Source organism: Saccopteryx leptura, chromosome 6 (assembly GCF_036850995.1).
Source record: "Saccopteryx leptura isolate mSacLep1 chromosome 6, mSacLep1_pri_phased_curated, whole genome shotgun sequence".
Taxonomy (NCBI): Eukaryota; Metazoa; Chordata; class Mammalia; order Chiroptera; family Emballonuridae; genus Saccopteryx; species Saccopteryx leptura.
This window is the reverse complement of record NC_089508.1, coordinates 86948620-86965166: the sequence shown is the minus strand read 5'-3', so window position 1 is coordinate 86965166 and position 16547 is coordinate 86948620. Positions and strand designations below refer to the sequence as shown.

The 16547-nt window shown below is 42.8% G+C and overlaps 1 protein-coding gene across 4 annotated transcripts in view; it reads left to right on the top strand.

Annotated features, from left to right (window-relative positions):
- Window positions 1-16547, top strand: part of FMN1 (formin 1) — a 447836-nt gene that overhangs the window by 133445 nt on the left and 297844 nt on the right. For 2 of the 4 annotated variants that reach the window (XM_066341832.1, XM_066341833.1), the window contains one exon: window positions 9340-9457. The exons of 1 other annotated variant lie outside the window; for it this stretch is intronic. In XM_066341832.1, coding sequence (XP_066197929.1) covers window positions 9340-9457 — 118 coding nt within the window. Of the gene's footprint in view, window positions 1-5281; window positions 7698-9339; window positions 9458-16547 lie in introns of those variants that run through there. One more of the 4 variants, XM_066341835.1, reaches the window with a different exon arrangement.

The window sequence follows — 16547 nt, the reverse complement described above, 5'->3', positions numbered from 1 at the left end:
CATTCAATGTTTTTCCATGGAATCCTTGATATTGCTCCATAGAAAAATGCCTTAATCACTGAAACTTGTCTTTGCAATAGGCAAGTGCAACCTATTTTCTTTTTTAACCAATTAGTAAAAACAGTTGCCAGTTTCTGATAGGCTGTCCCAGAGAGGCCGTGTTAGTTGGCAGGGGGAAGCGCCACTGGGAAGGCAGGAAGTGCTACCAAACTGAAATAGAAGGGGAAGCCTAAGAAGGTTGCTGGCTTTGTCTTTCATTTGACCTCTGATCCCATTTTGAATATGTGGAGAATGATCATAAGGATGCTGGTGAGGAAGAAGGTGAGATTGTGTGCCAAGGCCGTCGGGGTGTGTGTGATGTGGGGTGGACGGGGGTCAGGAACTTGTTTCCATCTTGCTCCTGCACTTGAGCAGTGTGAACTGGTGCCAGTTCTTTAGCTTCTCTTGACTTCAGATGCCTTCCTCTTTAAAATAAAAAGGTTGAACTGATTTCCAACACTTCTGAAGTCCCATTCCTCTACCCTCCTTCCATATGGCACTTCATTCATTTAATAAATGTCTTTTGGAGTATTTGTGATGTCATAGTTTCCTCAGTTCTCAACTTCATTTGATGAGTTAAAACATACTTTCTGAACCCGGAGGACCCATCTCCACGCATTACCCCACTCATATCTTTGTTCATAGTTTGCTCACTTTTCCCAGTCTACTACTCTAAACTTTTTTCTTTCACAGAAATAGTTTCTACACTCTTACCCTCAAGCAATCATCACATGAACCTAGTTGATCCACTTTGGGAAGCTGGAAGCAGTAAGTCATTCAAATCAGGCCCGAAACTTGAAATAAAATGGGTAAAGAGAAACATGAGAATTAAGTAACCTAACTCAGTGAAATGTAATCTTGTGTGCTTTACTTTTCCCTTTTCTGGGGTTTTATGAGAATGTGGGAAGGAATTATCTAAGCTGACTGATGTGGGGAAGTGACTCTAGAAAGTTTTCCTTTTCAGCAGTTTTCAATTCCTGCAAATTGATTTTTTATTTAAGTTTTTCATGCTGATTTATCTTGTGAGAGCCAAGGAGATAGGTTCTACCGCTCCTATAAGGCGATGTGCCTTTTTTTGTTGCAGTCACTTTGTTTTGGTTTATCTTACCAGGTGCGTTTTGGTTGGACTGATGTTCTTACTGACACGAGGTCCAGTTGAGTGCAGCCTCAGTCTGAGAGGATAGTGAGATCGATGGGAAAAACATGAAAATTCCCAGGAAGTAAGTTCACACAAATAGGTATTATGTCCCATTGCAAGTAGCTGGGTACAGATTTTTTTTTTAACAAATAATTAGAAAGAACATCATGTGGGTCAAATGCTACCTAATTATTTATCATGCCTGTTTTAACTTAGTTGTCTAAAGTAGATCATTTTTATTTGACCTGCTCAAGTGTAGCTATTAGAGAGCTTAATGAAGTCTTGAGGTTAGAACAGAAGAAAATCAGGTGAGGTCTTAAAGGCGACAGTCTTGGCTGTCCCTGGTTTTGAGTAGTAGCTGCTTAATAAATATTTATAACAGAATAAGACAGTGAGATAAATAACATCCAAGAGAAGTGATTATATTTCCCCTTCAAATATTATAGCATTAAATGGAATCATTTTCAAACCAATTAAGATCAAATTTCCAGGTTGCTTATTTGAACATTACAATCAAACATTTTTCAATTCCTGGCCTAAATGACCAGAAAGAGTACTATTTTTCAGAGCCAGGGGCCCGAAAGAGAACCAGTACTCAAAGATCTATTTGAACTATTGTGCAGCTCTTTCTTACTCATTCTCATATTTAGGTGGTCACTGTTTGCTTCCATTCACATTTTTTTTAAGTGCACCGATTGCTATTCAGATTGGGCCTGGGGTGTGAAGTATTTCACCACAAATTATGAAGAGTCATCTCTTTCTTGGCTGATCCCTTCTATTAAGCTGTACATTGCATGAAGGTGGAGGCCTAGAGTTGCTTCATCGTTATATGGTGGAGCTTTGTACATAATTAGTGTTAATGATTGTTGGGTGAGTGCATCTTTGTGATTGAATCATGCTTCATGAATGAAGGGGGATGCATGCGTGTTGGGAAAACAGCTGTTTGGCTTGCTCGCTTGCACTTCACCTGATTAGTGCATGAGCACGTGGCAGTGCCACGTGTGTATAGTCTGTGTAAGGCTACGGGTGCTTGCCCTCAGGGCACATTGTGGATTGCCCGCCCGCCACTGTGAGGGGTCATTTGTGCTGTTCATTTGCCTGCTGCCATGAGAAGCAGTTTTCCCCTGCCTGTTTGCTGGTTCACCGTTTGCGAGAGTTTATTAAACAGGAATGGCCCAACGCTTTCTGGCTCCCTGGTTTCTTTACCATCTACCCGAATCCAGTGTGAACCTGCCTGGCCTTGGCCACCAACATTACAATGGGCAAGTTGGAGAGCCTCTTGATGTGTTTGAGTCCAGAGTGTTCTATATCTTGATTATGACCAATAGAAAAGCCAGCTAGAAAGTTTTGCTTGATTTTTCTAAGCAGCCCCTCTAATTTTTTTCCCGAACTTATAACAAGGGAAAAGAATGGTCATTCTCATTGAGTTTTTGTACAGTCTGTCATCTCAGAGGTACATTGCACTTCCTACTGAGACCGCCAACCACGTAGGCTGGCACCCTCACCCCTCATGACTCTGGGGTGTGTGACATCCTATTTTGGCAGAAGTCAAGGTTTTAGAAGCATGGTTGAGTGGATTCTGGAGCCTGACTGCCTGGATTCAGGTTCTGATTTTGCCCCTCCCCAGTGCTGCAAACATGAGAAAACTCCTTTATCTCACTGTTCTTCCAGATAGGAAAAAGAGAATAATACCAACCTCACGGTCATAGAACAGTGCTTGGCACATAGTAAACACCTAGTAAATGTTAGATATTATTACTATTCTCCACTCATTAGCTGTGCAGCTGGGCGGTTGTATTCTCTTAGCCACAGTTGCTTCACTTTTAAAGTGAACCAAATAGTAAGTTAATCTACCTTGAGGGGCTAGAATCCAATCATCCCCTGGGACCCAAGATTTGCCCCACTTTCCATGATGTATGGGAGTCATGAGTACTGAGAGGATTCTGAAACTTTATAATTCTGCTCCACGCTGTAGTGTTGAAGGGCCAATAAGCCTTTCCAGTTTAGGTCCCATTTTGCCCAAATCTGTTGAGGGTTCTTGAAACGTATTCTAGAAATCAGTAATTAGTTATGTGTGAGAAGACAGAGCCTTTGTCATAAAAGAAAACTAATATGTGGCATGTCTCCTCCCATAGTCATACAGTGGATGGTCTAGGTCAGAGGTTGGGAACCTTTTTGGCTGAGAGAGCCATGAACGCCACATATTTTAAAATGTAATTCCATGAGAGCCATACAACGACCCGTGTACATTATGCATTATCTAATAAAAATTTGGTGTTGTCCCGGAGGACATCTGTGATTGGCTCCAGCCACCTGCAACCATGAACATGAGCGGTAGGAAATGAATGAATTGTAATACATGAGAATGTTTTATATTTTTAATGTTATCTTTTTTATTAGCGATTTGTCTGTGAGCCAGATGCAGCCATCAAAAGAGCCACATCTGGCCCTGGCCAGTTGGCTCAGTGGTAGAGTGTCAGCCTGGCGTGCAGGAGTCCCGAGTTCGATTCCCAGCCAGGGCACACAGGAGAAGAGTCCATCTGCTTCTCCACTCCTCCCCCTCTCCTTCCTCTCTGTCTCTCTCTTCCCCTCCTGCAGCCAAGGCTCCATTGGAGCAAAGTTGGCCCAGGAGCTGTGGCCTCTGCCTCAGGCTCTAGAATGGCTCTGGTTGCAACAGAGCAACGCCCCAGATGGGCAGAGCATCACCCCCTGGTGGGCGTGCCGGGTGGATCCTGGTCGGGCGCATGCGAGAGTCTGTCTGACTGCCTCCCTGTTTCCAACTTCAGAAAAATACAAAAAAGAAAAAAAAAAAGAGCCACATCTGCCTCGCAAGCCATAGGTCCCTGACCCCTGGTTTAGGGAGTTCTTTAGAAAAGTGATCTTGAGCCCTGGCTGGGTAGCTCAGTTAGTTAGAGCTGACAACGTTGTGGGTTTGATGCCCAGATAGACACATACAAGAATCAACCAATGAATGCATAAATAAGCAGATGTTTCTCTCTCTCACTCCCTATCTCTCTCTCTCTCTAAAATCAATACATAAAAATAAATTATTTTTAAAAGAAGACTGATTTTATGAGCTGATGTGATAATTTTTTTTCCCCTCAGCCCTGAAGAAGCAGAAATCTCATTTTATTAATGCATATTTTTTCTAGTCAGGAAGCTTATTCTGAGACTTAAATGGCAGCAAGAAATATTTCTGCATATGTGGTGGTCTTTTTTGATTTTGTGGGCCCTAGTTAATAATCTCAAAATATAAAAGAATCAGTAACAAGCAGGAAAGTATCCATTTGGACACAAGGTCAAATCAGGGATTAGGAATTACTGTTTTAAGAACTTTCCCACTGGTCTTGAATATATAATATGTGCCCTTTTTGTGAGAGGGTTCCTTTGGAACACATTGCTAGAAATGTGGTACTGCAATCAGAATTTCTCAGTATTAACATTTACTGGAACATGATACAAGTTATCAGTATGGGACCCACAGCCATTCTCTGCCACAGGAGAAGACCACCGTTGTGTTGACAACTTTTGTTTTGCAGAGTAAATTTCTGTTTGCATTTAACACTGGGGCTCAATCTTGCAGTGTTGCTCTGAGAGAGCAAGCAGGTGATTACTACTGAACCATGATGACTATTAAGCCAGTTTGACTCTTCCCGAGCCAGCCTAGTGCCTGGTTTATCCCAGGTTCTTGCTAAGTGCCTGCTGACTGGACAGGATTTGAAAGAGAAACACTGAGACCTTCAGGTACGCCAGGAAGCTGTCCCAAGAGACAACTATGCAGCTGGGAAACAGGGCTGCAGTTTTTCCACGACCTCAGTTGCCAGGTTCCCAGCATATCATCAGAGTATTGGGAACTACATGGTACTGATGTTGGGTGGCTGTTTTGTCTGTCCTGTTTTTGTTTTAGGCAAATTGGGTCTGTGATAGAGACATGGCTGATAGGGACCTTTCAGATGTTTTGTCCCTTAGGGAAACGTGCCTCCGCAGGGACCTTTGATGAATCGCTCTGCCTAACAAGGCAGGTTGTGTGTTCCCTTGCACCATGCCAGGTTTCATTTCGGTGGTTGATCACTGAAGCAGAGAGAGGTGCCCTTTGGCCGCCAGGGTTCCAAGGGAAGCCAGGAAGTCAGAGCTGCTGAGCAGAAGCCCAAGGTTGGCAGAGAGGGCGGAGGGTAATCATTCCTGCCGGCTGGGGCTGTTTACTCTGCCACCCTATGTCTGGTGGACACTGGGCGCGCTGGGCGTGCTGGTCTAAGTACCTGTTTGTAGAACCCTGAGACTCCAGGGCAGAGCTAAAACAGCAGTAATTTGAAACCAGTCCTGTTGGTTTTCCTTCCCTGTCCCGGCAACTAAAATCTGCATTCCAGATGAAACCTGCAGGGAAACGGAAGAAAGCACTTAAAAAAAAAAAAGCTTCAAGGGCAGTAAATTAACTGCTTTCAAGTTCCAGGCAGTTTGAGATGATCCTTTCTTTCTTTGCGTTGGGTTTTGTGAGTGACTGTTGATCTGTGTGCCCTGATAGTTGTTTTTGGCCTGGATGACACGGCTTCTGACCATCATTCAGATGGCAGAGGAGAGCCTGTGAGAAGTATTTCAGTCATTTTCTGCTGATTCACTTTTGAATTTCTTGGGCTGCTCTGGGTGGGTGGAGGGCTGTCAGGATCCGCTGCGGGCTCAGCACTTTCGGAAACCTCACTTGCTCACCAATGAGGAAGTTGAAAGCCAGCAGGAGAAAGACGGGCACTGGGGCGGAGCTGTGCTGCAGTCCTGGGCTGGGATGACTGGGGCAGGCTGGCTCTCCTTACGACAAAAAGCCTTTTGTCCACGGGCATAAATACGGAAATCCCAGAGGAGCAGCCTCCCCAGTCCGTGTGTAGTAAGGTGCACAGCCTCGGCCACTTCTGGGCACAGAGCTCCACGGACTTTGTCAAGTTGCCCTGGGCTCACCGTCGTCGCACAAACCGGAAGGAGCGCTCAGAAGTGGAGCTGAAAGAGACCAAGTGTGCCGGCCCCGCGGCGGAGGAGTCTGGCTGCCGGGTCCTGTTGCTCTCTGTCCTGAAAGTGAAGAGCTGATGGAGTGGATAAACTGAGAGCAGGGGAAGGTAACTGAAGTCAGAACTTCCATCCAGGGCATTGCCGTTGAGACATGGAGGACTTTGGTAACTCTGTGAATGGCAGTGATGTTTCAGAACCAGGCAGATCTGAAACTGGACCTGAAATGGCTCAGTCGATCCTGAGCAAGTTCTCTATGAAATCCCTGTTTGGGTTTACGAGTAAATTGGACTCTCTGAAGCCGGAAGAGGAGGATGTGGTGCTGAAAGCATTCCACAGTGTAGTGGATGATCCCAGCAGTGGCTCGAATCAGCAGGAGGCAGAGGCTCAAGTTCCACTTGACCTCGGAAACGATGGGAAGACCGCAAGGGTGGGGACAGAGACAGAGTCAGAGGGAAGTCAGAGGAAAGCGGAGACAGGGATTCCTCTCCCTGGTCCAGAGCTTCTGCCACTCCCTGCTCTGAGTGCGAGCGGCGACGATGCCATTTTGGTTCATGGGACCCTCGTGAACACCACCAGTGACTCTGACTCCGATGATGGTGGCCAGGAGCCAGAAGAGGGAAGCAACACCAATGGCCCAAAGTCCCCTGGTGTTGTTTTATCTAAGCCATCTGAGGAGCCCGAAGAAAAGGCAGGGGACGGTGGGGGGAAGGGCGCCACCGGGGAAAGGGCTGATGCAGAACTCGGGGCAGGAGCTCCTCCCGGGGCCCCACCTGAGCTCTGCAGCCAGCCGGGGCCTGGCGATGGCTGTCTTCAGACAGAGCACAATCCCAGCCAAGGACAAGCTGGAGAAGAAGGTTTCCAAGTTCTACCTGCGGCAACAGATCAGAACTTGAGTGTTGGTGTACCTGAGAACACCTCTTCTAAAAAAGAGGGCCCTGGCGAGAAGGCATTCCAGCTTCCAGCTTTCTTTAGTGGGCTCCGTGTGCTGAAGAAGGGGGCTCCGGCCGAGGGCGGGGAGACCATCACTGAAATTAAGCCGAGGGATGGGGACCTGGCTTTGCTCAAATTGACCCAGCCTGTTCAGAAGTCCTTAGCGCAGGCAGGGCCACAGGCAGTGCCACAGACACTGCGGACGGGGGAGAAGAGCAGTGATCTGAAGGCCACTCCCACTCTCCTGGAGCAGCTCTCCCAGCTGCTCAGCATTGACATGCCCAGAGCCGACCTGAAGGCAGAAGACCCTGAGACGCCCAGGGGAGAAGAGATGGGCTGCAGCGCTGCCCAGGAAAGCCAGAGCGGCCCCCGGCAAGCCCCAAACCACGGTGGAGAGGTCAAGCCGAAGCCCCCAGAAACTGCCCTGGAGGCCTTTAAAGCCTTATTCATCCGTCCCCCCAAAAAGGGGACCACGGCTGACATCTCGGAGCTGGAAGCTCTCAAGCGCAAGATGAGGCACGAGAAGGAGTCCCTAAGAGCTGTGTTTGAACGGTCCAAGTCGAGGCCAGCGGACGGCCCCTCTGATTCCAAAAGCGTATGTAGAATTGGGTTTTACGTTTTGTCATAAAATGGGATGCTGCCATATTTCCTTTTAGGTTTCCTATCAAAGTGAATCCTCATCACCTATTGTCAGTGACTTTTTTTAGGTGAAAGATGATCATACTGAACTTGTCCTCATAAGGAGGTGGACAGAAGTGTCTTCTTCCTTACATTTTTATGGGTTGTTATAAGATAGATAGTTATAAACATGTGCTAGCAGGAATGGGAACCTGTCACCCCGAGTTTAAGCATTAGTAGTCAGTGTTCTTGTAGAAACTGAGCTGCGTGAGGATGTGATGCAGTATGGGAACACAGCCACGGTTTCCTCAACGCTTAGCTATACACCTCGATGGGAAGCGTTTTCCTTCCAGCGTCTGCCGTGTGGCGGAATACTTGTTTGTGATGTGTAATTGAAGTGTTCCAGGTTGGTTACAAGGAAGGCATCCTGATAGAGCACTGGATTTCTAAATGATACCTGCATGTTAATCCTCATGGTGCCATTTACTGTCTGGGTGACCTTTATCATCTCTGAGCCTCAGTCTCCCCATGAGGAAAAAAAAATAACAACCCTCATCTTAAATGGTGGCTGTGAAGATGAAATGAAGTTAGCTGATGGTAATTACCTAGTTAATGAAAACTGTTGTTCAAAGAAAAATTTATTCTGTAATTTATAAAGACTACCCTATTCAGCAGATCTCAAATGTTCATAAGGACAAGTAGAATTTCTTGATTTGTATTATTTCAGAATATAATTATTTTCTCATATATTTGATCAGTTAAAATGATAAAAATTCAAAATTCTTTGGAAGAATTATCTTAGGTTATAGTTGAAAACTAAACACATTATAACAATCACAGTGTTGTAAAAATCAACTGATAAAAATAGCTTGACTGTGAAGGCCATTACACTTATTTTTTTAAGAGTAGAGAAAAAGAGAATTGCAGTAGCAATGTGGAGTGCTTACAGAAGTGTATCTTGCCCTTCAGCTAATGTTCATGGAAAATGCAAAAGTAGTCATTATATCATAAATGCCCCTAGAGTCGTTTGGAATACACTTGTAAAAACTCATGTAAAGGTTCCTGATTGTAGTACATTTGCATCGATATCTTCAGCTCAGAGTATCTTTGTAATTTTTTAGTTACATGATAAAAGTCATCTATCAAGAGTTGTGCAATTCTAAGCCATAAGGGTGTTTTTATTGAAGGATTAGCAACATACAGCATTGTATTAATTTCAGGTATACAACATGACTGGCCATCTGTATCTATTGGAAAACTATTACCACAGTAAGGTCTTTACCTTCTTTCTCCATACAGTTACCAATTTCTTTTCTTGTTTTAAGAACATTTAAAATATACTTTCTTAATAACTTTCAAATTCAAAATACAGTATTATTGTCTATATTATCATGCTGTGCATTAACTACATATTCATGGTCTTGAGTTATTTTTAACCTTTACTCCCACGGACACTTTACATTTCTGGGAAAGAATCATTGAACACCATGTACAACTGGCCATTATTAATTGTATTAATTTTAAAGTTAGAGTTAGCGTGTATGGGAAGAATCATTGGCTTTGGCCATACTTCATTTAACTTACTGCATTTTTTTTTTTTTTGCCCACTTTTTAAACAGCCTGACCACAGCCCCACTGAGCAGGATGATAGGACTCCTGGCAGACTCCAAGCTGTCTGGCCACCCCCCAAGACAAAGGACACAGAAGAAAAAGTGGGACTGAAGTACACTGAAGCAGGTAACGTGGAAGCAGGCCAGATCCCCAGGAATGGATCTCTTGCTGCGATGGCTTTCAGTTCTACTTCAGGAGACTTTCAGAATTTGAGTTTTTGTTTTGTTATAAAATGTAATGCTGAAGGCTTTTCTTTTCGGTTGTCCCTTTAAATTGAACCCTTGCATGCTTATCATTAATGAATCTCTTAGAGATGAAAGGTGAATGCAGTGGAATGAATGAAGCGGGGCATGTGTGTAATGTAGGAGACCCTTTGGGGAACTAATGAGAAGGTAGATCGCAAATTCCTCAGGAAGCAGGTGGTTGGCCCTCATATAATGTGTGAGCTGGCAGGGTTGCTGGGAGAGGCAGAGTATGATTCTCCGGAGCTGTAATCTGATTTCGTGTTTGTCTTTGAGTAATGCTTTTGAGCTGCAGGAACCCTGTGCAGAGTGAATGTACAGATACCTTATCAGTTACTCTTTCACTTTGTTAGACAAAGCTTTATTTAATGCATGGCTGTTTTTAAAGGAACCTAACTCTCTGGAAACCTTCCCAGGAGCTTTGCTTGAATATATTTAAATGGAGTGGGAATCTAGATATTTTTACTCCGTGAGTGAAAGGATTTAATGGCACTTTAAAAAGGAATGAAGAATGAGAGGATAGTATGTCTTAGTTGTATATGTGTGTGTCTGTATATGTCCCTAATGAAACCTCCGTCATCCTGATATTTGAAGATTACCTATTCAGGTTTATATATTGCTGGTTGTCTTAGGTATGTGTGTGTATGAAGGTTAGGCTACCTGGTTATAGCTGGTTTCAGTTCTATTTATTGATGGACATAAGTGAATCACAATTTATGTGATTTAGTAACGTATGGATTTTCTACAGTATCATAACATTACTTCAGTGATTGAGAACGCAGATGAATCTCATACAACCTTTTAGCCTCCATCCGCACAACTGCAAACTTCTAACTGCCCTAAGATGTCGGCTACTTCATAGCATTTTTTTCCTACAGTGTTTGATTTACAGAATGAACTATCATTTCCTTAGTGAATATCAATATAGCTGTTCCAGCCTTGCCTACATTTGATTTTTCAATATTGAACCTCATATCAAATTGTTTTTCTCATGATCAGGCATAGTTTGAACAATGAAAAGTATTGAAGTTTGCCTTTAATGAAAACCCAGAATCGTGTGAGTTCTTATTCCTAGTTTATATTGGTGATCTAGTCTCATCCCAACCAGTGCATCAGGGCAGTCTTCCTTATAACTAGCACTTGCTGAGTAGAGGAGGAGATAAATGTCAGTGATATTTTGGGGGATAGTTATTCTTTTCCAGAGATTTCTTAGTTTTCACGTCTGTCCTTTTCCCTTTTCGGAAGCTGAGAGGAGCATCGTAATTTACCTTGTCTGTGGCTTTTCCAGTCCCTTTTTTTAAAAAAAACAAAACTCTAGGCCCTGGCCGGTTGGCTCAGCGGTAGAGCGTCGGCCTGGCGTGCAGGAGACCAGGGTTCGATTCCCGGCCAGGGCACATAGGAGAAGCGGCCATTTGCTTCTCCACCCCCACCCCCTCCTTCTCCTCTGTCTCTCTCTTCCTCTCCCGCAGCCAAGGCTCCATTGGAGCAAAGATTTCCCGGGTGCTGGGGATGGCTCCTTGGCCTCTGCCCCAGGCTCTAGAGTGGCTCTGGTCAAGGCGGAGCGACCACCCCCCCCCCCCCGGAGGGGCAGAGCATCGCCCCCTGGTGGGCAGAGCGTCGCCCCTGGTGGGCGTGCCGGGTGGATCCCGGTCGGGCACATGCGGGAATCTGTCTGACTGTTTCTCCCCGTTTCCAGCTTCAGAAAAGTAAAAAAAAATAATAAAAAAATAAATAATAAAAAAACCAAAAAACAAAACTCTAATGAAATGTATTCTTAGAGATTTTTGAAATTTTGGGTGAGATGGGAAAAAGGAGGAGGAAGGGGCAAATAATGGTAGTTCTTTTAAATGGGCTCTGATGGCACATGACAATGTGTGACAGAGAGAGGGTGGCTATTTGGAGAAGGCATCTGGGTCCCAGCCCTTCTCATGAGTGGCAGTTTTACAGTGCTCATTTTCTTGAGAGCTTTGAAGGTGTTCATTACTCTGTGGATACACTTTGGGGGGTATCAGAGGAATAAGATGCCCCATGCCTGCAGGACACTTGCTGTTTACCCATTACTCAATACTAGGATATGGTTGCCTTGACAGTTCCTGCTGATCTTGAGGTGAACAGTTTCCTTGCTATTGTCTTAAACTCTGTTGTTAAGAAAACTGGAGTCTTATAAGCATTTGGTTTATAACAACATATTCTGTGGTGTTTTCATTGATTTTCCCTGCCCTTAGGGAAGCATAGAATTTGCCACTCTGTAGGAATCACAGAGACAGAAAAATTAGATCCAAAATATTTTAAGGTATTTGAAGTCTTATGCTTTATACTTTCAGTGCTTTTATTTTTTCTAGGGTGTATTCATTAGATCAGTGAAACAGGAGATCAAGACTCGAGGATTCATATTTTAGTTGTATGATAGCAATTCTGAGCTGTTCACTTCTGAGTCTAGTTCTTGGCAGAGATGGAAAAGAGATGATGTTTTCATGGTGAATCTCTCACTGTCCTCATGCTGCCCTTAAGCCACTTCAGACTTGCCACTGCTTGGATTTCCCTCTATTCAGAGTTTATCATTCAGTGATCTTTTTATTTTCCTGAGGGCTTAAGATATCACCTAATACTGTAAACTCACTTTTGTTCATGGATAAAAAGAAAAAGAGAGCAGATATCAGAGAAGCTGTCCCCTTAAATTACTGCTTCTTGAATCCTGTTAGCCATATGGGGGTAGCTAGCCACTGCTGCTGGTGCCCACTGCCAAGGATGCTCTTTTGGGCTATTCTCAAAGCCATCAGCTTCACCGGTAGGTAGCTGCCGACGCAGTAACTGCCTTGGCAGCTAAAGCCTTTGGCTCCCACTACAGCCTCTGATGCCATTTTGATGACACTGTGCCCACCATCGAGGGCAGGTCTGCTGCCAGTCTGTGAGCCCTTGGAGCCTTGGTGAAGTGCCAGTTGAGAGAAGGACCAGAACCACCAGAGCTGTCACTCAAGGGACTGCTACAGTGCCGGAGTTGACCTCCACTACCCAGTGAGGGCCCCAGTATTAACTCGCTGTTGTGCCTGAATGATTCTGCTCAAAGAAGAATTACTTTCTACCATTTCTTGTGCTGTGATCTCTTACATTATTGTCAGTGCAGTTCTGCCTTGTGTTTGGAATGCCTCACAGCAATTTGGAGTGGAAAGAGAATTTTCCCCCTTTTCCTTGGAGTTGGGTTAGAGACCATCTGAGTGACAGACCCCATGTTCTTCTCAGAATTGTCTTTTCTTCTCTGGGTACAGGAACTTGCTATTGAAACAAGCTTGTGGGATGGTTTTACTTTTTCAGAAGAAATTTTGTAGTGGACTGTTCACATTCTTAAATGATTAATTAACACATGGTGAACCCTTGCCACTTTCCTGTGGAGCAGACCAGAAATATCTGGGTGCAGTGAACTTGATTAGCTTGTGACACTCAATGCTAAAAAAAAGACCAGTCACAGCAAAGTTCACAGGAATTCTGTACTGAATCACAGTTATTTGTACTGTGATACAGTACGAAACGAACCTGAGAAAACTGTCTACCTTTAAATTTGTCACAAAACCAATTTATCTCATGAGACATAGATAACCAGTGTTCTGACCTGTAGGTGCTGAGGTTATATAAGGGTTAGTAACTTGCTCAAAGTCTTTAAAAACAAGAAGCTAGAAAGCATAGGATGCTCTGTGTATCGTAGAATCATTGAATCACAGAGTTAACACAGGGTTAAATTTTTTATCTCAAACTTGAATGGAAAAAAAAATTTAACCACCTTAGGTTACTTTTTTCCTTTCGTGAAGTATAAATGCCCTTAACATTATTTTTTTTCTTTCTTTTTTTTTTAAATTGAATTTATTGGGGTGACATTGGTTATCTTATTTTCTTTTAATTGCATATATTACTGTATCAAGCAGCATCCTGTTAGGAATCAGATAAAACTCAAATTGGGTGATTTGATGAGCACTTATTGGTATTTACGAAGGTGTGGGTGGCAGGGTTTAGGGAAGCAGTGAGGGATGCAGCAGTGCTTGGGTCCGTCATGGAAGTGTTTACAGCCCCAGGTCTGACGGGCAGGGCTCAGGGAAGCTACTGGGAAACTTGGACTATGTTTTATGATGACTTATGCGACATTTTAACAATAGAATATCTATAGAAAAAATTTCAGTTAATATAAGTAATATAAGAATGGAAACAATAATGCTATAAGTATTTTTGTTAATGTTTCCATCTTTAATTAGGATAAATTCCTCTTGGTGGAATTGCTAAATATAAAGGTATATACCTTTTTAAAGTTTTCGTGCACATTAATAAATCTCCAAAGTTATTTCATACTGAATATCTTTCGATAAAAATTAATATTTTAGAACACTGAAAATATTTTTCCGCTTTATCATTTGCTTGACATTTCTGGGGTACATAAGTTTTAAATGTTTATGTGTCATATCTAGTCTCATTTTATTGTATAACTTTTCTTTTGGCTCAGGAAGTCTTCCTGTATTCAAAGATCATCTATGTCTTCAAATTTCTTAAATGATTTCTTTCTATCTCTTTCTTTTCTTCTTCCTTCCATTTCATATCAAAAATGAACTTTGGCCTGACCAGGCGGTGGCGCAGTGGATAGAGCGTTGGACTGGGATGCGGAAGGACCCAGGTTCGAGACCCTGGGGTTGCCAGCTTGAGTGCAGGCTCATCTGGCTTGAGCAAAAAGCTCACTAGCATGGACCCAAGGTCACTGGCTCAAGCAGGGGGTTGCTCAGTCTGCTGAAGGCCCGCGGTCACGGCACATATGAGAAAGCAATCAATGAACAACTACGGTGTCGCAACAAAAAACTGATGATTGATGCTTCTCATCTCTTTCCATTCCTGTCTGTCTCTCCCTATTTATCCCTCTATCTGACTCTCTCTCTCTCTCTGTCCCTGTAAATAAATAAATAAATAAATAAATAAATAAATAAATAAATAAAAAGATTTAAAAAAATTAAATTTGGTTCATAGCCTGAGACAGAGATCTAGGACAGGTTTTGTTTTTTTTCTAAGTTGTTAATTTTACTACAAGCTTCTGGAATAATTATTCCTCTGTGCTACGTTTAGGACTGTTTTGGGCTTTCTGTTCTCTGTGACATGTTTGCAGTTTTGTACCAGCATTACTTTTTGAAAATATGTTTTTGGCTTTCCTCTTATTTATTCTTGTAGGAAATCTTAGTTTACTTAGTTAAATTTCAAAAAGACCCCTTTGGGATTTTTATTAGAATTGCATTAATAGAAGGGTGGGTATGAAAATTGAGATCTTTAAAATGCTTACGTTGTATTTTTCCTTTGGAGCATAGCTTATAAAACTATTCAAATTTTTTTTTTATGATTTTCAGTGAAATATATATATCTTCTGTACTTCTTTAAATAAATACATTCCTAGGCATATTATTTTTAAAAATAAATATAGTTAATGAATTTGTATCTTGTGATTTATTTTTCTTAACTATCAAATGCATTTCTAAGAATCTTGAGACTCACAAAAGCCAGCTCTTGTTAGTGATTCTTAACATTCAGCAACGCCTTTAAAAACCGAATGATGATAGAAAGTGATGGAAGACGTCACTGAAGCTAACTGCGTGTATTTCAGACCGTCCTCCCCTTAATGAAGGAAATGTTTGTGAAATTAAAATGACACCATTTGGGGAACTGACAGTGACTTAATTATCCATGAAATGAGGGAGAAAAAAAGTACATAAAAAGCATTTATATTTTCTGAAATAAAATAAACTGTGCATATTTGGTTTGTCTTCCATTGTGCATCTGGGAGAGCTCTTCTCTCTCCAGTGGCTGCACCTCAGAGCTGGCCTGGAGCCAGGGGGTGGCACATAGACTGCCCTCTAAGAGAGAGGACCCTGGCAAGGAGGACCTAGGAGATGGCACCATGGTCACTGGGGTGAGCAGGCTGTTAGTGCTCGTCTCCTCTCTTGGGGCTGACCCACACCACTCAGAACTTTGGAGTAGCTCAAGAATATCTTTTAGTTTAGAGTATTTTTGGATCAGGTGGAGAAATAACTCATCCTTCAAAATGAGTCAAGGTCTGCCTACTTTCTGGTTTGTTTCTAATTTGGGTTCCCTTGGTTATAAAGTGATGGAGCTGTTGGCCACCATCCTGGTGAGTCAGACTTCCTTGCTTCACCAGCCAAGGAGAACTATAAATATTTCAGATTATTTCACTGGCCTACTGTACTTTTAAAAATTTCTCCATTCATAGTTAGCAGGTGACATGAGCCATGAATGGATGGATATTCAGTTAATGTCATGTGTCCAGACAGATCATCCTGAGTGTCTTCTTTCTCAGTCTAGGGCAATGGGTTTGTGCATTGTATATTTTATAGGCCTTTGTGATGTGACGCTGTCACTTGAATAAAGTGATGGTGTTAACCCATAAACTAGAAGCCGTACAGACTAAAGACCAGCTAACCCTTGCATTTTGTGGCTGCAGAAAAAGGGTGTGCTGGGAAGTTAAAGGTGAAGTGAATGTGTTGGACTCCCACTTACTGTATAGCTGGGAGCTGTGGGAGATTGACTTCCCCAACACAGACGGGAGCTAAAGCTTGATATTAAGCAGAGGAGATCCCAAAATGTGGGCCAGCAATCAGGAATCACCTGCTGTGTTCAAGAAAATGTTGTTAAACATCTTTGGCTCCAGGGAGTAGAAGTAAGAGATTAATATTGTACAATACCAGATTCTATAATATAAAAAAATTTACAACTGCATCTTAGAAATCATTTAGTTCATCCTCATCTATTTATTTTATAGGTGAGAACCAGAGAGGTTATTACTTACTGAAAAATACATATAATTACCAAAGAACTGAAATTACAATTTGGAGAGAAGACTAGAACCCAAAGTGGGAGGGGTTGGAGAGTGATCGACTTTTATGCCAGTGTGCTGGCATTAGAGATCTGGCGAGGAAAACACACAAGGATGGGAGTAT